General features: G+C 40.5%; 1 protein-coding gene across 5 annotated transcripts in view; it reads right to left on the reverse strand.

Annotated features, from left to right (window-relative positions):
• aste1b (asteroid homolog 1b) overlaps window positions 1-25,551 on the reverse strand; it is a 67,054-nt gene that overhangs the window by 35,287 nt on the left and 6,216 nt on the right. Inside the window, exon 4 of one of the 5 annotated variants that reach the window (XM_069911082.1) lies at window positions 15,428-18,847. The exons of 3 other annotated variants lie outside the window; for them this stretch is intronic. In XM_069911082.1, coding sequence (XP_069767183.1) covers window positions 18,694-18,847 — 154 coding nt within the window. In that variant the 3' untranslated portion in view covers window positions 15,428-18,693. Of the gene's footprint in view, window positions 1-15,427; window positions 18,848-25,551 lie in introns of those variants that run through there. One more of the 5 variants, XM_069911120.1, reaches the window with a different exon arrangement.

Below are 25,551 nucleotides of genomic sequence, written 5' to 3' on the forward strand. Positions count from 1 at the left end.
TTACATTCTGCTTTCAGCTCTTCTGTTCCTTGTAAGAAGATCTGTTTTATTAAATCTTTTATCAAAGCTAGTATCTCCTCAAATGAACTGCACGTGCATGCCGATTTGGGCATGTGCAGTGACACACTTCCTTCTTGTCCAACCCCATTTTTTCTGGTCTTCAGGAGGGACTACAAGCATCCCCTCCATCTCAGCCTTCCATTGGGACCTTGAAACAACTCCAGGTCCAGGTTCTTTCTGCGATGGAGGCCTCCCTTAGAATTCCCTGGAGATACTATTAAACAGTTCAACAATGGCTGTTCTCTTATTTGGATACATCTTAAAAGGTAAATGTATTGTTCCTACAATTATTCTTCCTGTTTTTATTTTGTTTTACTTCATTTAATTTTTTTTTCTGTTTTAAAAAGATAGAACAAGGAGAAGCAGAAGAAGATATACCAGTATCTCAAGAGCAAGCATGGGGGTTATACAAAAGGCTACATGGGAGAATAAATTTAAAGAGACTCCACTTGAGGGGGTTGTATGAGAACTGTTGCAACGTATGATGAAAATGAAGGAAGAAACACTATATCTGAGGTCTGAAGTAAAGCACATGAATACGAAGTTTATCAAGCTTACAGCTGATATGGAAAAGATGCAAAATGTGGGTAAAATAAATCATAAGGTTAAAAAAGTGGAAGCTAATGCTGAAAATGTACAGGAGAGCGAGGGGAAAATGGAGAATGAAGTTATAGTGGGATCTGTTGAAGAAATGTTTGGAAAAAATTGATAACGTGGAAAATTTTAGTAGAAGAAATAATATTAAAATTGTTGGATTGAAAGAGGGAGAAGAAAAACAAGCTATGATTCGATTCCTACAAAGATGGATTCCTAAAGTTCTGGGGGTGAACAAATTTGGAAGTCATATTGAAATTGAAAGGGTACATGGAGCCCTTAGGCCATGACCGCAAACAGATGAAAAGCCTCAATCTATAGTGGTTAAATGTTTAAAATATCAAGGGGCGGGGGGGGCGAGGAGGGGAATTCTTGTTTATTATCAATTATGTAGTAATGTTATGGTTACATTCACTATTATTTTTTCCTTTTATATCTGGATTTCAAGAGCAGTTGAAGCAACTCAGAAGCAAGATTTGAATTATTGGAAGATAGTTTGGGCAGATATAAAGGAATAGTATATTGATATACATCATTAAATGGAAGAGGTAGTTTATATTAAATTCAATTAATTGATAAGGAATACTAGGAGATGAAGAGATTAAATTCCTGTATTTATATATATATATATATATATATATATATATATATAGATGACCCTCCTGAAGAATATATATACATTTTTTTTAACTTTATTTAAGATTTTATAACATGAATAACATATAGGATTACATTAAAAAAATTAAGAATAAAATAATAAAATTACAATACAATATCAGTAATCTAAATAAACTATACCCTCCCCAATAATTATTACACATTAATAACCTGACTCAAATTAGTCCAACCCCCCCTTTCCCCCCAAAAAATAGTGAAGAATTAATAAAGTTAATAATGTATGTGAGAAAAAAAACCACTTACAAAAAAAACAAAAACATAACCGATTAAAATACTAACAAAAAGAAAAGTAATTAATACTAAGATATCAGACTTAAAAAACATATTTAAATCAAACTTAAATGCATATATTTAACAAACGGAGTTAAGATTAAACATATATTTAACTCAAACTTAATATAAAAAATTAGTAAAGTTAGTAACATTATCAAAAATTCTTAAGCAATAATCAATTCTTAAAAAAAATTGTAGCATGAAAAAAAAGATGAAAAAAACTTTCTCTATAGAGATAAACCTTCACCAAATATCCACTAACTTCACATCTATCATCATATTAGTCACATAAACCACCATCTTAAAACAAAATTCAAACCTCATTAAGCATTGTACAATTCAATTTTAGTACTCTTCCACCATTTTTCCCTTTTACTCTTGAATAGTTATCCAATAAAAGCTCCAATACCACATTTAAATATCCCCAAACATTACGTTAAAATTCAGATATCCAAATAATAAAAACACATCTACAATGAAATCTATATCTTCAACAAATGGAGTATAAACCACAAACAAAATTCAAGCCTCATTAAGAATTGTACAATTCAATTTATAACTTTCACCATTATTCCCTTCGTTCTATAACTAAAATAGCAAAATAATATACACCAGAATTACCACTCCTTTCACCTTAAAGTTAAAGAAAAAATATTTAAAAAAACTTATCCATCCCATTCACATTTAAATTTCAGATATTCCTTATCTACTGAATAAACTTTACAAAAAAAACCACATCAATTTTTAGTTTTTTAAACAATCAAATACTTTCTTGTGCTTTTTTTTATATTTAAACAAAAAAAAAACCACTTCACTCTTTAATCTAATAATACAAAAAAAAAGGGAAAAAAAACGGGTAGGAGGTTAAAAATACCCCCTCCCGTCTAAACCGCGCAATGCAGTAACTCCCAAAAAAAATGGGTGTGAGATAACTCACACGTAGCAGATGACTTTCAGGAAATAGTGCCTATCCAGTTCTCTCCCCCAACTCTCACTTCATCTTAAACTAACATCATCATTATTTAATATCCCTTTTAAAAAAAAAACATTAGTAAAAAAAAGGACAACTCTTCTTTTAATCAGCTCCAACTGCCGAGTCACCATTACAACCATTCCTTCTTGGACCACTGCTCTTTTCTTCCATCTCTTGTCTCCTTGGAGATGGCGGCGGACTATGTCTCTGTTGAAACTGAGTAATTGGTCGCTCTTGAGCAAATGCTATAGCTTCCTTTGGAGAATCAAAGAACTTTGGTTGGCAACCATCTTGAAAAACCTTCAAAACAGCTGGATATCTAAAGGTTGCCTTGTAACCTTTCTTCCACAACAACTCTTTAGCAGGATTGAATTCCCGTCGTTGGAACATAACTTCTTGACTCAAATCCGCATAGAAGAAAACTCGATCATTTTGAATCATCAAGGGTGATTTTCTCTGTTGTGCATTTCTAATAGCCACTCGTAAAATTATTTCTCTGTCGTAATAATTCAAGCAATGATCCAAAACAGGTCTTGGACTCTGACCTGAAATAGGTCTTCTATGCAAGGCTCTGTGAGCACGTTCCAGTATTATACCTTCCGGGAAATGTTCTTGACCCAGCACCTGCGGAATCCATTCAGTAAAAAGTTTTCTTGGGTCTGGTCCCTCCATACCTTCCGGCAAACCAATAATCTTTCTATTGTTCCGTCTGGATTGGTTTTCCAAATAATCAATGTTTTTCACCAAATTTTTATTTTGAGTTTGTAAGTCTTCGACCATTTTGGTCACATCAAAAACTTGATCCCGTATTTCGTCTATATCTTCTTCACACGAATTAAATTTTTCTCTCACTTCAAGCTTAAAAGCTCCAAACTCAGCCATCTGTTGAGAATGTATTTTCACCAAAGTATTAAACCTACTACCAAGTTCAGTCATAATCTTGGATAATCCCTGCATTGTATAAGATAATTTAGATTCAAGATTCACAAAAATCTTTTCAATTGGAAGAGATTTTGGCTCAACAGATTCCTGCTTCTTCTCCAAAGGATCTTCTATTCCTTCCTTCATTCTGGCTGCCTTCCTTGTAGTATGACTGCGTGTGGAAACCCCAGCCACAGCATCTCCAGCAATGACTGGAGGACGCTGGCCGGGGTTTTCCCCAGTCCATAATGTATTAAATTCTCCCAGTACATCAAGTTGTATAGGTTCTTGTATTTCAAGAGATGCAGTTTGCAGCGCCACCTCTACAGTTGACAAATGGCTTTGAGTAACTCTTTGTTCTAAAGGCTGTTTGGCGCCCTCTTTAGGGGGCTCTACCGATGTAACATAGAGCTCTACATCCGAACACTGTACCTCTCTCCTGGGATCCATTTCACGCTGAGTCTCGGTGTCTTTCCTGTAGGTAGGCTCCAAAATTGAACTTTTGGAAAATGTAGTTTTTTGATGATCTGTTGTCGTTTTTTTTTTGCTCTTTTCCACCAATTGTACCATCATAAGTTAAATTAACATCACTGAAATTATCTAAACTTTTAAAGAATTTTAACGGGCATTTCTAGACAAAACAATAAGATAGAGTCAGGAGAGGACTGGAAGGCACGTCTGATCCTTACACCATCTTGCCACCCCCCCCCCCCATATATATACATTTATGATATCGTACTGTGAAGAGTACCTCTGGGGTAATCCTCGCTTTCTTTTTTTTTATATTCTAATCTTTCTATTTCATACTTTTTTCGGTGAATTTTTGGAGAGGGGTGGTAGGGATAAAACACAATGTAGTGATTAATATTTGATGTATATATTTACAACTTTGTAAATGACTGCATTGTGGATGAAAACTAAAAATATTCAAAAAAATAATATTTTACATTTGTCACAAAGTGAACTAATATCAGAATAAATTCAAGCAAATTTGACTTTGGAGAAATGTACATGGTGTTGGACTTTGAAGTGGATAAGACTATGCCCAGCGCAAATTATGAATCGTAAATCAGGCCCAAAATTGAAGAGCAATTCTGTTAAAAAGGAAAGATGAGTTCCTATCTACTCATAATCAATGGCCATTAGATATTATGTCCTTTTTGTATCTGGAGAAAATTATCCATAATGTCACGAAAATCAAGATTTCTTTTGATAGGACGGGGGCCTTCCATAATTTGACTAATTAGGTGCGATGATGGTGTGATTGTTCAGATCCCCTGAGGCCACTTGTTCGGATTTATCACTATGTACAATATGAATTTTTACCTTGATTGCTGTGGGTTTGATTCTTTTCTTTCTTTTCATTTTTTTCTTACATACCTCTTACAATATTGTATGTATTATCACTTATTGGATTTAGAATTAAGTAGTATTGCTACTGTATGTTATTTGTAAATCTGCAAAGATTTCATTGAAATTGATTTACTGCTTTTTTTGGTTGTTTTTCTGATAAAACTCGTTAGTAATTTTAAAAGAAAGAAAGCAATCCTGGTACTGAGCCTGTAGTAGTGCGAGAAGATAGTTTTACCAGCACAAAGGATGTTTCAGGAGTGGCAATAAATGCTAGTTTTTCCAGCATTGCCCACAACCTGGAAAATGTCTGTGGAAGAGAAAATAATTTTTAAAGTGGAGCACTGGGAATGATTACCCTTTCAGCAGGCTCGTTGATTAATAATGGACTACTCTTGACCTATTTTATTTGAATCTGTGCATTACTGTTTGGGAGATTTTACAAAATGATAAACAATAATACTTTAAAGGAATGAAATATTTCAAGTCGTTTCTCAAAAATGGGAAAGGGCAACATCAGACACTCAAGAAAATCTCATCTGTAGATTGGATTCTAAGAAACATTTTAAAGAGAGGAAGACGAGAAATTTGGGTGTTGCTAAAATAGTAATAAAATCCAGAATTATTAACTCACAACTGGATTGAATGAGTTCTTCTCTTCGGTATTCACTAGGGAAAAGGAATTGGAATCGTGTAGGATAAGAGAAGCAAAAGGGGTGATTATGGAAAATGTAGGGATTAGGAAAGAGTTGGAACTTTTGAGGCATATTATGGATTGGGATGTGTGTTATTACAATAGATGAGAGAATTGGAGTAAAAACACGTGCTGGAGGAATTGAGCATGTCTTCCAACTTCCACAGAAGGCAAAGATATATTAACACATTTTTGAGCCTGAGCCCTTCTTCAAAGTATGAGGAAAAATTATGCCTTTCTTTACTTCTCAACAGCCTTTTAATTTCAGACGGCTGCTTTTTACTCCTACCTTGAAGGGCTTGGGCCCGAAACATCGGTTATACATCTTTACCTCTTATTGACGCTGCTGAGTTTCACCAGCACTTCTGTGCTTTTACTACAATCACAGTGCCTGCAGACTTTCTTTTTTTTTACTCCATTATAGAATTGGAACAGTTAGAGATTGGGAGGAATGAATGCATCGTGAGATTTAGAAAGAATGAAGTAAATGTTTAAATTAAGGCAACATTTGCGCATGAGTAAATGTTCATCACAATACACAGTCTTTGGCTGTCAAATCTTGCTTTGAGTGTAATTAGCAGAATTTTGATTGATCTCCAATGTAAATTAATGAGAATAGAAGGGAAGGTTAATTTAGGGTTTAATCACATTTTTTGAATTGCCTGGAAATAGTCCAAATCAATCATTCAGAGCAGTTGGAGATGGAAGAGGATGTGGAAACTAGACCTCCCTTCATCCAGAGTCTTCCATCCTCCTCCCTTGCAGTAACTCATCCAAAAATGGCTCATGCAGCCATCTGCTGAGGCAAAGGGAACAGGTTGTGATAAGAGGCCAGAATACAGAAATCCAATGGCTGTAATACTGAGGTTGCAGAGATAAAAGGGGAAAATTCATGGGGTTATTAGAAAATGATTAAAACTTAAAATTATATCATTAGAAATTAAGAAAGCATTTATGAATGCTATTGTTGATAACAGTGGAAATAAAATTATGATATTAAAAAATAACCTAATTGTTGTAGTTTTCAGTTACCATATCTTCGCTGAAAAAAATTAGTTTGAAGGAGCTGAGCTGGGTTTTTCAGCGTCTATAGGAGATAAAAAGATATTTTGCTGACATGTTGGACCTGAGCCCTTCTTCAATAAAACCAGAAGCAGGAAATCTTAGGGTCTCAGAATTCAGACAATGCTGGCTGGGGGAGGAATCCAGACAAACAAAAGGTGTTGATTGGATAATAAGGGACGAGGTAAGATTTTATCATGTTTGTGCGAAAGGAGACGGAATAGAGAAAGATAGGGAAAGGCGACGGGAGAAGAAGGAGAGGTTTTAATGAAGTCGATATTAATGCCATCTGGTTGGAGGGTACCCAGTCAGAAGATAAGGTGTTGTTCCTCCAATTGTGGGTGGTCTTGGTTTGGCAGTGCATGAGACCATGGACAGACATGTCAGCAAGGGAATTGGATGGAGAATTGAAATGGGTGGCCACTGGGAGATCCACGCTATTGCGGCAGACAGAGCTGAGATGCCCAACAGTTGGTCACGGATAGGTCCGAAGGGGATGGTTGGTGGGGAAGGAGGGGTGGACAAGAAAGTCATAGAGGGAGCGATCCCTGTGGAGGGAAGAGAGGGGAATATGTGTCTAGTGGTGGGATCATGTAGTAGGTGGTGGAAGTAGCGGAGGAGGATGTGTTGGATGCGGAGGCTGGCCGGGTGGTAGGTGAGGATGAGGAATCCTGTCTTTGTTGCACGTAGGGCAGAGGGGGCCAGGGCAGATGTGTGAGTAATGAAGTATATGTGGGTGAGGGCTGAGTTGATGGTGGTAGAGGGAAAGCCATGTTGTTTGAAGAAGGAGGTGTGATGATGTAATGGGGGGGTGTATTATACTCACCACTTGCTATTGGCTATGGCTGTAGAGATACTCCACCCTACTGGTATAACATGGAGATGCTTTCCCACTGGCCACTTTAGAGGTGGATCTAGTCTTAATAAAAGCCCTGTATTGGTATAATACTTGATTGGTCCATGTCTATGGCATATCAGTTTTATTAACAGTCTCTCAATCATGGATACTTCCCTGAAACCTGGAAGGTCTTGAGCTGGAGAAATTTTTCACCACTGGCTCCAGTGTTTTGAAGCATACATGTGAGTGAACAATGTTGTGCAAGCCACAGCAAAAATGGTCTATCTTGTGGCTCTCCTTGGAGAAGTACCCTACTCCGTGGTTAGGGAGACAGCTGTCTATCAGAATGCAGTGAATCTCCTCTGAACCTATTATGATATGCCACAAAACACCTTGTTTGCAAGACATCTTCACACTCGAAAACAACAAGCCGGAGAGAGCGAAGATGCTTTCGCGCTCACACTAAAAGGGCTATCCGAAGCTTGTGCTGCTGTCACGGCTGAAGCCCACTGAGAATCCTTGATGCTGGATGCATTTATAAGTGGATTGGAATCGGGGTACATCAGGCAACGTTTACTGGAGACCCCGGGCTTGATCTTTAATGCAGCTCTACAACAAGCGAAGATCCTTAAGTCTGCACTTAAGCGCTTGAGAAAGAGAGGTGCTGAAGCAACACCCCCAAGACCCACCCGCGGTGACGGTCCACTGCTGAGCGCCACTAGACTGCAGCATAAAAGCTGAAACAGAAGATGCTACTTCTGCGGTTTGGCGCTGCATGTTCGCTCTCAGTGCCCCATGCGGCAAGCCAATTGTGCCAACTGTGGGAAACGAGGGTACTGGGCCAAAGCCTGTCGTGCGCAAGAGTCCTCACCTAGCTCACGCCGTGAGCTGAAGATTAATAAGAAGAAGAAGCGCTCAAGTACTACTACTAAGCAGGGACGCCGCCACAACTCTGCTATGTTGACCTGGAGAGCCAACGATTCATCTAGCTCTTCCTCTTCTCCTTCTACTTTTGAAATTGTAAGTGGAACAGCCAGCGACGAGGTGAACTCCAACAGTCCGTTGCCGCGGGACACCCTATTCTAGCGTCCATGATGATTAATCAAGTTGGACCCCATGACCTGAAGCATTCCACGATGAAGGTGGAGATAAATGGGGAGGCAATTGACTGTTTGTTTGATTTGGGCAGAACAGACAGCTATATTGACCCTACGACCGCTAACGCACTGAATCTTACCTTATATCCGTCTAAGCACAGAATTTCTATGGCTTGTTCTGGACTAAAACAAGATGCTACAAGTTGTTGTAAAATAACCCTGAAGGTACAGGGAAATGAATAAACGGACTTCAAATTGCACGTGCTCCCCAGTCTGTGTTCTCCAATGCTTTTAGGATTAGATTTCCAATGCCAGATGAAAAGTATCATATTGGCGTTTAATGGTGCACTACCATTGATCACAGTACCCCAAGAGGCTGTTTGCAGGTTGTCGACTCTAAAGATTAAACCTCCATGTCTTTTTGCCAATCTAACCCTGGATTGTAAGCCTATAGCTACAAAGTGTAGACACTATAGCAAAGAGGACAGACTCTTTATTAAGGATGAGCTTAGACACTTATTGGAAGAAAAAAATAATCGAACCCAGTACAAGTCCTTGGCGCACACAAGTTGTAGTTGTCAAAAATGCCGCGAAACCCAGAATGATCGTGGACTACAGCCAAACTATAAACAGTTTACGCAACTAGATGCTTATCCGTTGCGTCGTATGTCAGACATGTAAACCAGATTGCACAGTACAAAATATATTCCACAATTGATCTGAAATCAGTTTATCATCAGGTGCCTATTCATAAAGATGAAAGGCAATTTACCGCTTTTGAGGCAGATGGCAAACTTTTCCAGTTTAAAAGAATCCCTTTTGAAGTTACCAATGGTGTATCTGTTTTCCAAAGGGAGATGGATAAACTAGTAGATGCTCATAACTTGCAAGTCACCTATCCTTATCTGGACAATGTGACCATATGTGGCAAAGAGTTAAATGATCATGATCGGAACTTACAAAAAATTCTCCAGGTGGCCAAGCATCTGCACTTAACCCTTAACAATGACAAGTGTGTGTACTGCACTAAACGCCTGGCCATACTAAGCTACGTAGTGAATAAAGGAGAGATCAGACCTGACCCAGAGAGGATGAGACCACTCATGGATCTACCCCCACCTGCAACACAAAAGTCCCTCAAGTGTTGCCTGGGGTTTTTCTCCTATTAAGCTCACTGGGTGCCCAACTATTCAGATAAAGCATGGCCATTGTTTAAAACTACTAGCTTTCCCTTATCTGAAGAAGCCCTCTGTGCTTTTGAATACATCAAACAAGATATAGCCAAAGTGACAATGTTAGCTATTGATGAGGATTTACCATTTCAAGTGGAATCTGATGCGTCAGATTGGGCCTTAGCTGCTACACTAAACCAAGCTGGCAGACCTTTTTCTCTTGGACGTAACATGGGCCAGAGTTGAGACATTCCTCTATCGAAAAGGAAGCACGAGTTATTGTAGAGTCCATTCGCTATTTGAGTCATCTTTTCACTGGAAGGAAATTCACATTGCTGATTGATCAAAAATCTGTCGCCCACATGTTTAACACAAAATTGAGGAGCAAGATCAAAAATGACAAGATCATGTGTTGGCAAATTGAACTTTCTACTTATGATTACGACATATTCTGTCGCCCAGGAAAATTCAATGACCCACCAGACACACTTTCTCGCATGACCTATGCAAGTCTGCAACTAGACCATTTAAAATATCTTCATGATTAATTATTTCACCCAGGGGTCACTAGATTTTACCATTATGCTGTCCCTCAATTTGCCATACTCACTAGAAGACATCAAGAAACTAACTACCGAGTGTCTTGTCTGTGCGGAGTGTAAACCACAAACCTTCCGCTTCCACGCTGATTAAGGCATCTAGACCATTCGAATGCCTCAGCATGGATTTTAAAGGACCACTACCCTCAAATAATAAGAATTCCTATTTCCTTAACATCATTGATGAATTCTCTTGTTTTCCCTTTGCTATACCATGTGCTGATCTTTATGCTATTTCTGTTATTAAATGTCTTGATATGATTTTCAGTTTTTTCGGTTATCCTAACTTCATCATAGTGACAGAGGGTCAGCTTTCATGAGTTCTGAACTTAGGCAATACCTTCTTGATAGGGGTATAGCTACTAGTCATACTACAAGCTATAACCCATGGGGTAATGGTTGTGGAGCACAGTAATGGTACAATCTGGAAAGCTATCACCTTAGCACTAAAATCAAAAGGTCTTCCCACCAGCCGCTGGCAAGATGTGCTGCCGGAGGCTTTGAACTCTATCTGTACTATGCTTTGTACAGCTACCAATGAAACTCCTCACCAACGTCTTTTTCTTTTCCCTAGAAAAGCAAAAACTCTATCACCTTGCCGATTTGGCTATCTAGACCCAGAGAAGTTTTGTTAAAAAAACATATTAGACCCAGCAAGGCTGACCCGCTCGTTGAGCGTGTGCAACTGCTTTATGCTAACAGTATGCTGGTGTTACTTTTCCTGATGGAAAATGGGATACTGATTCTCTTAGGGATCTACCCTCGCCTGGTCTGCAGCCTGCTAGCCCTTCCACTGACCTGACTCTTTCTTTACCCTCCCCAACACAAGAAATACTCGAGGAGCAAAACATTCATAGGAATGTTTCCTCGCACTCTCCACTCCCTTCCACACCTGCCGACAGAAGTCCTTCAGTTGGAGATATGTCTCCTCCATCTGTGCCTTTGAGAAGATCAACTCGAATCTCAAAGCCTTGACAACAGCTCTGTTATGACCATTTCTAATCTTTGCTATGATTACAATGAGCATAGTTGCAGTTTCTCGAGCTCGCAGCTTGTTTTTTTTTCCTCAGTGTTCTCATTTATTCTATTTGTAACCCTTGCTCTTCTGTAATTTTTTTTCCTTTTTGCCATAATATTTTATTAAAATCGGTCAATTTTTTTGCGGGGGGTGAATGTGATTGGGCCTTAGCTGCTACACTATTGGTATTGGTGTAATACTTGACTGGTCCATGGCTATGGCATATCAGAGGACATCTCAGATGATCTGGCATGGAAGTCCTCATCCTGGGTGCAGATGTGACAAAGACAGATGAATTGATAGAATGGAATGGACATGGTAGGAAGAGGTGTAGTTGAGGTAGCTATGGGAATTGGTGGGTTTATAGTAGATGTCTGTCAAGAGTCTGTCTCCTGAGATGGAGGCAGAGAGACTAAGGAGAGTGTTGCTAGTGATGGACCAAGTGAATTTGATGTCAGGGTGGAAGTTGGCAGCAAAGTGGATGAAGTCAATGAGCTCATCATGGGTACATGAAGCAGCATCAAAGTAGTCATTTATGGAGAAAGAGTTGAGGAGCCTTGCCTGTGTAGGCCTGTAGCATGGATTGCTCCACATAGCCAACAAAAAGCCAGGCATATCTGGGGCTCATGCAGGTACCCATGGCTACTCCTTTAACCTGGAGAAAGAGGGATGAATCAAAGGAGAAATTATTGAGGGGGAGGACATTCTGCCGGTCAGAGGTGGGTGGTACTGGTGGGGGACTGGTTGGTTCTATTGTCCAGAAAGAAATTAAGGGCTTTGAGGCCTTCAGTATGGTGGATGGAGGTGTATAGGGTTGGATATTCACAGTAAACATGAGGCGATAGAGTTAGGGAACTGAAAGTTGTTGAAGTGATGGAGGGCATGTGAAGTGTCCCAGATGTAGGAGGTTAGGAACTAGACCAGGGGGACAAAACATAGTTGAGGTAAGCAGTGACCAATTCGGTGGGGCAGGAGCACATGGACACATTGGGTATGCCGGGACCAATTGGGTTTGTGGATCTTGGGTAGGAGATAGAAACGGGAGGTATGAGGTTAGGAAACAATAAGGTTGGAGGCAGTGCCAGGGAGGTGTCTGGGAGTGATGAGTTCAGAGATGGTGCATGATATAGTGGTTTGATGAGTTTTGGTGGGATAAACTCAGAATTCAGACAATGCCAGCTGGGGAAGGGGGATTCTAGACAAACAAAAGGTGTTAATTGGATATGATAAAGGATGAAGTTAGAATTTATCATGTTTGTGTGAAAGGAGATGGAATGGAGACACAGATATGGAAAGGCAATGGGGGAAGAAGGTGGGTGGAGGGGTTTAACGAAAGGCAGAGCAGTCAATATTTATGCTATTGGATTGGAAGGTGCCCAGTCAGATGAGGTGGTGTTCCTCCTATTTGTAGGTAGTCTACATGAATTTTGGCAAGGCATTTGACAAGGTCCCCACAAGAAACTCATCCAGAAAGTCTTGAGGCACAGGATCAGTGGAAACTTGCTTGTGTGGATAAAAATTGGCTTGTAGGAAGAAAGCAGAGTAATAGTGGAAGGAAATATTCTGCCTAGAGGTCAGTGACTAGTGGAGTGTTGCAGGGATCTGTTCTGGAACCCCTGCTCTGTGATTTTATAAATGACCTGGATGAAGAGGCAAGTTTATGGATGACATGAGGGTTGGAGGAGTTGTGGATGGAGCTGAAGGTTGTCGAAGGTTACAAGAGGATATAGACAGGATCTAGAGTTGGGAAGAGGCAGATGGAATTCAATCCAGATAAGTGTGAAATGATGCATTTTGGATGGACTAACCACAAGGATGAGTACAGGGTTAATGGTCAGTAAATTAAGAGAGTGGATGAACAGAGGTACCTTGGGTGCAAATCCATACATCCCAAGGTCACCCCACAGGTTGATAGGATAATTAAGAAGGCCTATGGGATGCTGGGGTTCATTAATAGGGGTTTGAATTCAGTCAAGAAGTCACGTTACAACTACAAAACTTTGGTAAGACTTCACTTAAGAGTATTATGTTCAGTTCTGGTCACTTCATTATAGGATGGATGTGGAAGCTATGGAGAGGCTGCAGAGATTTACCAGGACATTGCTTGGATTGGGAAACAAGTCTCTTGAGGGAAGGTTAGCAGAGCTGGGACTTTTCTCTTTGGAGTGTGTAAGGATGAGAGGAGACTTGATAGAGGTCTACAAGATTATGAGATGCATAAGTAGGTTGGATAGCCAGTACCTATTTCCTAGTGCAAGATTGGCAAACACCTGTTCAAAGTTAAGGGAGAGAGGTTTAGGGGGGAGACATCTGGGATCGTTTTCTTTTTACACAGGGAGGTTGTGAGTGCCTGGAATGCCTTAGCGGAGATGATGATGGAAGCTGAAATATTGGGGGCATTGAAGTGACTCTTAAGACAGAAAGACAAGGTCCCCCCACGAGAGACTCATCCAGAAAGAAAAAATAGAGGGTTATGGGTAGGGAGGTTTAGTACTTTTTTTTAGGGAATGAAATGTAGATCAGCACAACATCAATGGCTGAAGTGTCTGTATTGTGCTATTTCTCAGTCTGGCAGTGCATGAGACAGACCATGAGACATGTCAGCAAATGAATGAAATGGGGAAACTCAGAATTCAGACAATGCTGGCTGGGGGAGGAATCCAGACTAACAAAGGGTGTTAATTGGATAGATATTGTATGAGGTATGAATTTATCATGTTTGTTCAATGATAAATTCCTTGAAGATGGGCTCAGTCCCAAAATATCGGCAATATATCTGTCTCCTTTAAATGCTGAAAAGACCAGCTGAGTTCCTCTAGCATTTCAATGTGTTTACTACAATCACAGCGTCAGCAGACTTTTGTGTTTCACTCTGAAAAGTTAATTGTTTTGTTTATTATTATTTCATTACTGTAAAAACTCAGATGAGAAACTCAGAAGGTCAAACAGTGTCCTTTATATTCTTCTTTCTTTGGCTTGGCTTCGCGGACGAAGATTTATGGAGGGGGTAAAAAGTCCACGTCAGCTGCAGGCTCGTTTGTGGCTGACAAGTCCGATGCGGGACAGGCAGACACGGTTGCAGTGGCTGCAGGGGAAAATTGGTTGGTTGGGGTTGGGTGTTGGGTTTTTCCTCCTTTGCCTTTTGTCAGTGAGGTGGGCTCTGCGGTCTTCTTCAAAGGAGGTTGCTGCCCGCCAAACTGTGAGGCGCCAAGATGCACGGTTTGAGGCGATATCAGCCCACTGGCGGTGGTCAATGTGGCAGGCACCAAGAGATTTCTTTAGGCAGTCCTTGTACCTTTTCTTTGGTGCACCTCTGTCACGGTGGCCAGTGGAGAGCTCGCCATATAACACGATCTTGGGAAGGCGATGGTCCTCCATTCTGGAGACGTGACCCACCCAGCGCAGCTGGATCTTCAGCAGCGTGGACTCGATGCTGTCGACCTCTGCCATCTCGAGTACATCGACGTTAGGGATGAAAGCGCTCCAATGGATGTTGAGGATGGAGCGGAGACAACGCTGGTGGAAGCGTTCTAGGAGCCGTAGGTGGTGCCGGTAGAGGACCCATGATTCGGAGCCGAACAGGAGTGTGGGTATGACAACGGCTCTGTATACGCTTATCTTTGTGAGGTTTTTCAGTTGGTTGTTTTTCCAGACTCTTTTGTGTAGTCTTCCAAAGGCGCTATTTGCCTTGGCGAGTCTGTTGTCTCATTGTCGATCCTTGCATCTGATGAAATGGTGCAGCCGAGATAGGTAAACTGGTTGACCGTTTTGAGTTTTGTGTGCCCAATGGAGATGTGGGGGGGCTGGTAGTCATGGTGGGGAGCTGGCTGATGGAGGACCTGTTTTCTTCAGGCTGACTTCCAGGCCAAACATTTTGGCAGTTTCCGCAAAGCAGGACGTCAAGCGCTGAAGAGCTGGCTCTGAATGGGCAACTAAAGCGGCTTCGTCTGGAAAGAGTAGTTCACGGACAAGTTTCTCTTGTGTCTTGTGTTATAGCAAAGGGAAAAATAGATAACTGATATTTTGGGCTTGTGCCCTTCATTAAAGTATCATTTAATTGCTGTAATTTTGAGGCCAAAATGTCCAAACAAACACAAATATCTTACAGAATTATTTTATTTCATCTCCAAACAGAACCAGTTACAACTTTATTTTCAGAAGTTACTGTGCATTCAATATGAAACAGCATGGCAGGCACTGTACAACTGTATACTCAAAAATGGTGCTTTATTAATTTCAGAACTTAGTTATCAAATTTGTCATTGTGCCATATAAAACCTAAAACTACACAATATTAAACATTTACTTCTACCACCCCCTGGGGCCCTTCAATCAGACCGAAAGAAGCCAACATTTATTAGTTGTTGAAATTCTTTTGGTTGTGAACTGGAACATCTCTTTGGTTAAGAAACTCATTCTTGGACGTCACGAACACTGAAAGTGAAAAAATGCTAATGCTCTGATAAACCAGTTCTTTTCCAGTCCCTTCAGTTCTTCAACTGCATCCCTCCCTTCTTCTGTCTCACATTGAGACTACACAATTTCACAGCAATTTTCACAATCTTCAGAAATGTAACACCAAATTCAGGCAGCATGATGGTGCTAAGGTTAATGCCACTGCCTCAACTCTATGGAAATGGAATTGACCCTGAGCTGAATGTTGTCTATGTGAAGTTTGTGTTTCCTGCCTTTCCTCACACATCTCAAAGACAAGTTATCTCTTTTTTCTCTTTGTAAGGTGGGGGGGGGGGGGGGGGAGAAAGAGAAATAGGATGAGTGTAAGAACAGTTTGCTGTTCTCAGTGTCAGATGTGGGAGGTCCTGGAATCTTCCAGATTCCCGGACGTCCACGTCTGCACTAAGTGTGCTGAGCTGCAGCATCTCAGGGAACGTGTTAGGGAACTGGAGCTGAAGCTCGACAGGAGTTATAGCCAGGTGGTGTTGCCAGGGCCATGGGAGGAGGATCAGTGAGTTACAGTTAGGAGAGGGAAAGGGAAGAGACATGTACAAGAGAGAGCCCCTGTGACTAGCCTTCAATAATAGATGTTGTGGTGGGGGGGTGAACAGTCAAGCTGGGGAAACCATCAGTGGCTGTACCTCTGGCACAAGGTCAGCCTCTGTGGCCCAGAAGGGTAGGGAAAGGAAGAGGAGGGCAATAGTTGTAGGGGATTCAATAGTCAGGAGGACATTCTGTGGATACAATAAAGAAAATCGGATGGTGGTTTGCTTCCCTAGTGCCAGAGTCCAGGCTGTTGCTTCTTGTGTCCAAGACATCCTAAGGGGGGGGGGGGGGGGGGAAGGTAATGAGCTAGAGGTCGTGGTACATGTTGCTACCAACGACATAGGGAAGAAGAGTGAAATGGTCCTAAAAAATGAACATCGGAAGTTAGGAAGGGAGCTAAAAAGGACCGCAAAGGGGATAATCTCTGGATTATTTCCTGTGCCACGCGAATAGTATCAGGTGGAGGATGAATGCGTGGCTCAAGGGGTGGAGTAAGGGGCAGGGATTTGAGTTCTTGGATCACTGGGACCTTTTTTGGGGGAGGTGGAGCCTGTATTGAACGGATGGGTTGCATCTGAATCCCAGAGGGACCAGGATCCTGGTGGGGGCATTTGCTCAGTCGACAAAGGAGACTTTAAACTAATATGGTTGGGGGAAGGGTCCATAGAAAGAACAGCATAGAGAAGGTTTCTCTACTAATAAAGGAGGCTTGTAGACAGTTTGGGGTGGAAAGATAGGTGATCGCGAAAGAAAAGGATCGGTGCAGTGATGGAGGGTGGGGGGGGGGGGATGATGGTAACAAATAAGAGTTGATCGTAAAGATAGGGACAAACAGAGGGACAGATATGTGAAATCTCTGAAATGCATTTACTTTAATGCAAGGAGTATTGTAAGGAAGGTGGATGAGCTGAAGATGTGGATAGACACTTGGCAGTATGACTTGGTGGCAATTAGTGAGATGTGGTTGCAGGAGGGTTGTGAATGGCAGCTAAATATTCTGGGATTTCGCTGCTTTAGGTGTGATAGAATTGGAGGGGAAAGAGGGGGTGGTGTGGCATTGCTTGTCAGGGAAAATATTACAGCGGTGATGATACAAAGGAGGCGGTATAGATGGAATTAAAAACTGGAAAAGGAGAAGTTACAATTATAAGGGTGTATTATAGACCACCTAGTGGGGAGCGAGAAATAGAGGTGTAAATGTGTAAGGAAATAGCAAATAAGCACAGGGTTGTGTTAGTGGGGGGATTTTAATTTTCCTAATATAGATTGGGAAACATTCTGTGAAGGGGCTGGATGGATCAGAATTTGTAATACGTGTGTAGGATAGTTTTTTGCAGCAATACGTTGAGATACCCACTAAAGAGGGGAAAGTGTTGGGGAATGAGATAGGGCAGGTGACTTAGGTGTGTGTTGGGGAGCAATTCGGATCCAGTTATCATGGTACCATTAGTTTCAATATAATTATGGAAAGGGATAAGTCTGGTCCAAAGATTAGGGTTTTTGAGTGGGGGAAAGCCAGATTTGAAGAAATGAGAAGGGATTTGCAAGGAGTGGTTTGGGCTGATTTTTTTTATGGGAAGGAGGTAGAGGAGAATTGGAGGTCTTTAAAAGGTGAGATGACGAGGATGCAGAATCTTTATGTTCCTGTTAGGATAAAAGGCAGAGCCAAAAGTTCGAGAGAGCGAAAGAGCCATGGTTTTCAACGGAGATTAGGAAGTTGGTTCGAATTAAAAGGGAAGCCTACATTAAATTCAAGAAGCAAGGTATTAACGAGATGCTTGGAAAATACATGGATTGTAAAAAGCTTAAGAAGGAAATTAGGAAAGAGAAAACTAAGGTACGAGGTGGCTATAGCGAACAGGGTGAAAGTAAATCTGAAGGATTTTAACAAATATGTAAATAGCAAAAGGAGAGTGAAGGATAAAGTTGGTCCCTTAGAGAATCAGAATGGACAACTGTGTGACGAGCCAAATGAGATGGGGAGATATTGAACGACTTCTTCTCTTCGGTATTCACCAGGGAAAAGGATATGATGGAATTGTACAAGCATTACCAGGTGAACAATCCAGCATTAATTATTTTATCATTTACAATTTCTCCTGTAGGGATAATCAGTTTTCCACAAAAAAATATTCAGGGTATTAAAAATGGTCAATTGTTCAGTCTGCAGTTATCCATAGTTTTTGGTGCTGATCATCAAAAATAGTTCAGCATTAACAGGTTTTAGGCAAAATGTTCATTTGAAAAGGCATTATTTCACATCATGCCATAAAAGGAGATTTTAATGATCTTTGTTGATGATACAATTGTATCAGTTTGGTTTTTTCTTCAATCTACCATGAGATTTCAATTGTTTCCTTGTCTTAAAAAAAGTCTGTTGGTACACTGGCAGCTACTGCATGTTGTAACTTGGAGTACATCTCACTTGCAACCATGGAGCCTTCTAGTAGATCTTCTGTAGCTCCCATTGATTTCAGCTCTTGGTAGAAACGATGAACTAAAGTCCCACTATAGAGTCTTTCAAGGATAGAAACAGGATTTATATTAGGTTTCTTGAAGGAGCATTCAAAAAAATCAGAACATAAGAGGAAGATGTGGTTCCTCATGCCTGCCCTGCCATTTAAAATTATTATGGCTGATTTTGTACCCAGCACTATTTATTCATTTTGAGTCCATTTCCCTCCCTTCCGTCGATATAAAAAAAATCTATCCCCTCTAATGTGATTATGCTCAGTGACTGACTCTCCATAGTCATCTTTGGATTCGGTACATTCACAAGATATTTCTTCTCGTCTCACTTCAACTCTTTGAGACTGAACCCTAGTTCAATACCTCCCAGTTCTAAGAACCTTATCCCTTCTGTTTTCCTGCACAAATTTTGGTTTTCCATGAGATTCTCTCAATTCTTCTAAACTTGTATCTTATTCCACTCAGCCTTTTCTCTCCTTCAAGGGCAATCCGACCATTCTAGGGATCAATGTAGTTAATTTCTGTGGCATGCCTCTCCATTAAAAATCTTTCCTTTGATTGAGCCCAGATCTACCATCACAATGCCTGAAGCAGGGTGATATAATTTCAGTAAGTTTTTTTTACTCGACCTCAAACCATCCTGTAATAAGGGATAATATGCTGTTTGCCTAATTGCTTACTAGTTACTTTTCTGTGATTTCTGCAATTTATATGGAGATCAGATTAGGGAACTGGAGTTGCAGCTGGATGAACTGCGGATCATAAGGGAGGTAGAGGCAGTGATAGATAAGAGTTATAGGAGGCAATCACCCCAGTCAGGAGTAAGGGAAATGGGTGACTTTGAGGAAAGTGTTTGGGAGTGGGGGAAAAGACAGACAGTGCAGAGTACCCCTGTGGCCGTTCCCCTCAACATCAAGTATACTGCTTTGGTTACTATTGGGGGGAGATGATCTACAAAGGACAAGTTATGGAGGTCAGACCTCTGCAGAGTTGGACCCTTGGCTCAGAAGGGAAGGCAAAGAGAATAGAAACTAGGGACTAACTGGTTAGGGGAGCAGAGAGGTTTGCTGGACAAGATTGGAGATCCCGGTTGGTATGTTGCCTACTAGGTACCAGGGTCAGGGACGTCTCTGATAGAGTCCACAGCATTCTGGAGGGGGAGGGAGAGCAGCCAGAAGTCGAGGTCCACGTGGGGACAAGGCCCTGAAAATTACATAGAGTGAAGAAAGAAAGTGAAAAGCAGGACCTCAAGAGTGGCAATATCTAGATTACTGTCTGTGCCATGTGCTTGTGAGGGTATAAATAGGAAGTTGTGGAAGATGAATGCGTGGCTCAAGAGCTGGTGCAGGGGGCAGGGGTTTAGATTTCTGGATCATTGGGATCTCTTCTGTGGAAAGACTATCCTGTACAAAAGGGACGGGCTGCACTTGAACTGGAGAGGGGCCAATTTCCCGGTGGGCAGGTTTGCTGGAGCTGTTGGGGAGGGTTTAAACTAGTTTGGCAGGGGGGTGGGAATCAGAATGAGAGTTCAGAGAATAGGGAGGCAGAATACCTAGACTGGAAGGAACGGAGGGAACAGAACATAAAAATAAATGAAGGAGGGAGGAAGGTAAAGGTAGTTGGTAACAAAAGGAGTTTATGTGGAACACAGTCTCTCAAGTGAAGATGTTTTAATGCAAGGTACATTGTAAATAAGGAGGATGAGCTTAAGGCACAGATGGCCATATGGAAATATGATATTGTGGACATCAGTGAAACTTGGGTGCAGGAAGGACATGTTGGCAGTTAAATATTCCAGGATTCCGTTGTTTTATACATGATAGAACAGGGAGGATAAAAGGTGAAGGAGTTGCATTGCTTATTAGAGAGAACATTACAGCAGTGCTGTGGCAGGATGGTTTGGTGGGGATTGTCCAGCGAGGCTCTTTGGGTAGAATTGAGGAATGGCAGAAGCATGAAAATATTAATGGGAGTGTATTATAGACCACCAAATGGGCTGAGGGAATTAGAAGAACAAGTTTGTAAGGAGATTGCATATATGTGTAATAAACATAAGGGTGGTAGATATGGGAGATTTCAACTTTCAGAACATTAACTGGGACACCCATACAGTAAGAGGGCTGGATGGAGTAGTTTCTTAAGTTTGTACAGGTAAGTTTTCTTAATCAAGACGTAGAAGAACCAACTTGATAGGGGGCAGTTTTGGATCTCCTATTAGGGAACACTTTGGGTTTAGTGATCACAATACTATTAGTTTTAGGCTAGTAATGGAAAAGAATAGAGGTGGGCCAAAGGTTGATCTTCTTAATAGGAAGAAAGCAAATTTTGAGGGGATGAGAAAAGATTTGGAGGGTGTGGATTGGGAAAAGATATTTTCAGGAAAAAATGTAGCTGATAAATGGAGGATATTCAAAGGAGAAGTTCTGAGAGTGCAGAGTTGGTATGTCCTGTGGGGATTAAAGGAAAGGTTAGAAACTGTAGGGAGCCTTGGTTTTCAAAAGATATTGGGAACTTGGTTCAGAGGAAGAGGGATGTGTACAACAGGTATAAACAGCAAGGAAGGAATGAACTGCTTGAGGAATATATGGAGTGTAGAAAAACTTAAGAAATTAGAAAGGCTAAAAGGAGATATGAAGCTGCTATGGCAGGAAAAATAAAACTAAATCCAAAGGGTTTCTATAGGTATATTAAAACTAAAAGAATAGTGAGGGATAAAATTGGACCCCTTGAAGATGAGGGGGATAGGCTCCGTGAGATGTCAGAGGAGATGGGTGAAATTTTAAATGATTTTTTTTCTTCAGTATTCACTAAGGAACAGAATATTGAGCCAGATGACGTGAAGAAGTATGGTAGGGAGGTCATGAATAATATAAGAATTAATGAGGAGGTAATGTTGGTTATATTGAAAAATATCAAGGTGTATAAATCTCCAGGTCCTAAAAAAAATTCCCTAGGATCCTAAGGGAGGTTAGTGAACAATGAGGGGGTGTTGACAGAAATATTTAAAATGTCATTGGTCATGGGGGGAGGTGCCAGAGGACTGGAGGGTGGCTCATGTTGTTCCGCAGTTCAAAAAAGGATCCAAAAGTAAACCTGGTAATTACAGGCCTGTAAGTCTGATGTCAGTGGCGGGTAAATTAATGGAAAGTGTTCTTTGAGATGGTATATACAACTATTTGGAAAGACAGGGATTGATTCGGAGTAGTCAGCAGGTTTTGTACATGGTAGATCATGTCTAACAAATCTTATACTAAAAAGGTTGATGAGGGGAAGGCTGTGAATGTTGTCTGTTTAGACTTTAGTAAGGATTTGGACAAGGTTCCCCATAAGGAAGGTGGAAGCATTAGGTATTAATAATGAAGTAGTGAAATGGATTCAGCAATGGTTGGATGGGAGATGCCAAAGAGTAGTGGTGGAAAATTGTTTGTCAAATTGGAGGCCAGTGATGAGTGGAGTGCCTCATGGATTGGTACTGGGTCCACTGCTGTTTGTCATATATATTAACACTCTAGACCAGGGGTGTCAAACTCAAATTCACAGAGGGCCAAAATTAAAAACTTGGACTAAATCATGGGCCAAACTAAATATTTATTGAAAATTTTCAACAACATCTGCATGTTTTCTCATCTTTCAACATGTAATGTTAAACTTTTTCTTATTAAAATAAATGTTTCATAATAGTTTTGCTTAAACTCTTTCCAGAAGAAGCATTAACAAATGAGAAATAAAATATTCAATAAATAATATTTCTCTATAGCCTTTAAGCTCCTTTTAAATGTTTTTTTTCCAGAAAAAACAACTTGCTTCAATGACAAACAGGTTTGTCTTTTAAAATGATGAACATATAGTCTGCCTCCCACCTGTCTTGAAAGGTCCTGTTTTCTGTCTTTGGTTTGGCCATTTTTCGTAAGGGGTTTATTACATGTGAGTTGGGTGACAGGTCACAGATGCTAATGAAAGTAAAGAGAGGAGGTGGGGGCGATTAGCGGGCTGACGGGCCGGCGCCAACACATTTGCAAAGCATTCTGGGATTTGTAGTATTAGCTGTGCATGCGCTATACCGGCGCGGCGGCCAACGGGCCAGCTCTAATACATATTTGATATGATCTTGCAGGCCAAATATAATTATATCACGGGCCAAATTTGGCCCGCGGGCTTGAGTTTGACATGTGTGCTCTAGACGATAGGGTGGCAAAATGGATTAGTAAATTTGCAGATGATACAAAGGTTGGCAGTGTTGTGGACAGTGAGGAAGATTATCAAAGCTTACAGAGTGATATAGGACAGTTAGAAGAGTGGGTTGAAAGATGGCAGATGGAGTTTAATACTGATAAATGTAAGGTGCTACATTTTGGTAGGACTAATCAAAATAGGACATACATATTAAATGATAGACAACTGAAGAGTGCAGTGGAACAAAGGAATTTAGGAGTCATGGTACATAATTCTCTGAAACTTGAATCATATGTGGATAGGGTGGTGAAGGAGGCATTTAATATGTTGGCTTTCATAAATCAGAGAATAGAATACAGGAGTTGGGATGTTATGTTGAAATTATATAAGGCATTGGTGAGGTTGAAACTATGTGCAGTTTTGGTCGCCAAATTACAGGAAGGATATAAACAGTATAGAGAGAGTGATGAGGAGGTTTACGAGAATGTTGCCGGGGTTTCAGAGTTAGTGTTACATGGAAAGATTGAGCAGGCTGAGACTTTATTCCCTGGAGCATAGAAGGTTGAGGGATGATTTGATAGAGGTATTCAAAATTATAAGGGGGATGGATAGAGTCAATGTGGATAGGCTTTTTCCATTGAGAGTGGGGGAGATTCAAACAAGAGCGCATGGATTAAGAGTAAAAGGGAAAAAGTTTAAGGGAAATATGAGGGGGAATTTCTTCATGCGGAGGGTGTTGGGGGTATGGATTGAATTTCTGGCAGTGGTGGTAGAAGCAAGATCGATGTTAATATTTAAGGAAAGGTTGGATAGGTATATGAATGGGAGAGATGTGGAGGGTTATGGGCCAAATGCGGGTCAGTGGGACGGGGTGGGAGATGTTCGGCACAGACTAGTAGGGCCAAACTGGCCTGTTTCTGTGCTGTAAATGGTTATATGGTTATCGATATCCTGATCCTTCTGGATTCTGATGCTTTCCTATCTCTCATTATTTAAAAATAACTCAGCAAATATATTTGTATTCTTCCAAAGTGAATGTCTCCAATATTTCATCTGTTTTTTTTTTCCATAGAATTTATGTTATTTTTCTGTTCAAAATTTTTTTTCCTACCTCCTGGAGAGCCATTCACACATAAACGACCAAAACTCAAAATCCCCGTTTCCTTACGTGAGTTTACACTGAATATCAGAAGTGCATAAGTAAAGAGATGGGATTTGCAAATGCAAGCTATTCATTAGCCCACTGTTGCGGACTGCCTGCAGTTCAGTTTAGATTGCAGGCAGTCCGCAATAATGTCTAGGGATACTGCAGGTAAAATTTCGGAACAAGAATGAGTCACTCATTTCTGTTCCGATCTTTTTACACAGACTGTGTTCCAGGAATTTGGGAATAATTTCCCAGAATGCAGTGGCTGCATAAAAAAACAAAAATCTCCTTGAAGTCTTGCTGCATCTTTTTCACCTCGTGCTGCCACCCAGCTTTGTTTGATCAGTAAACTTGCAGCTGATGAGTTGAAGGGAGCATGAGTAAGTTAGGCCTCAACACTAACCCCAATGACACCTCATTAATTACAATCTCAAATGGTTTCACACATCTCCCTTATCAGATTCCATAATATCCAGCCCCTTTCTGTCTCCACTAATCACACCTCTGTTACTACTTCCATCCTGCTCAGACTTGGCTTCATCTGCTCATCAAGCGTTCTTCACCTGGATCCACCTTGCCTTGCCTTCCTCCTCATCTCTTTATACTGATCACTTCCTCCTTACACTCAGTCATGATTGCAGCCTTGAGCAAAAACTTTGACCACCCTTTTATAACTCATGCCTGACCTGCTAAGTTCTTCCAGTTCATTTTTGTTTGATGTGTCTAATTTCTCAACACTTTAATTACCTATTTCTAAAAAAATCTATACTGTTATTAACCAATTAATCCACAACCGTACTTTTATCATCTCATTTGTTTAATAATCTCATGCAGCTACTTGACGAGGGCCTTTTGTTAGATCAAGGACGTTCAATGCAATAGTTCTTCCTGATCATATTATTGCCTTATTGCATGATATAATTTCTCCTGTTTTACTGTGCAAATGATGCAAATTAATATTTGCCATTTTCCCTGTTGAAGCTTTTCTCTCCAGATACTTGTTTTCTATCTTTTCTTACTATTGTAAATTCCTTGCTGAAACCTGAAACTTTCCAATCCTCAAATGTATTCTCTTTTCAGTAATGTACATCTTTTAGTTTGAACTAATGCATTCCTGGTTGTTAGCTACAGATAGATCACTTTTTCAAATGGTACTTTGTGCCTTAAAATAGATGTTTGTTGTGGACTGTGTATGAATTATTCAAATAGTTATCCATTGTTTATCTACCATCATGCATTTTATTTGAAAATTGGTAAGAATGCTTAATCTGACTTTTTGCACGTTCCCAAATTTCCTTCCTTGATTGCTAATATATTCCATGATCATATCAGACTTGTTGAAATCACTGCAAGCTGGCACAATAGTTTTTTTAAGACATTACAAATGTCCTGGAGGAGCAGGATATAGCCAGAGGATTTATTATTTCATATT

The sequence above is a fragment of the Narcine bancroftii genome, chromosome 1 (assembly GCF_036971445.1).
Source record: "Narcine bancroftii isolate sNarBan1 chromosome 1, sNarBan1.hap1, whole genome shotgun sequence".
In the NCBI taxonomy this organism is placed as follows: domain Eukaryota; kingdom Metazoa; phylum Chordata; class Chondrichthyes; order Torpediniformes; family Narcinidae; genus Narcine; species Narcine bancroftii.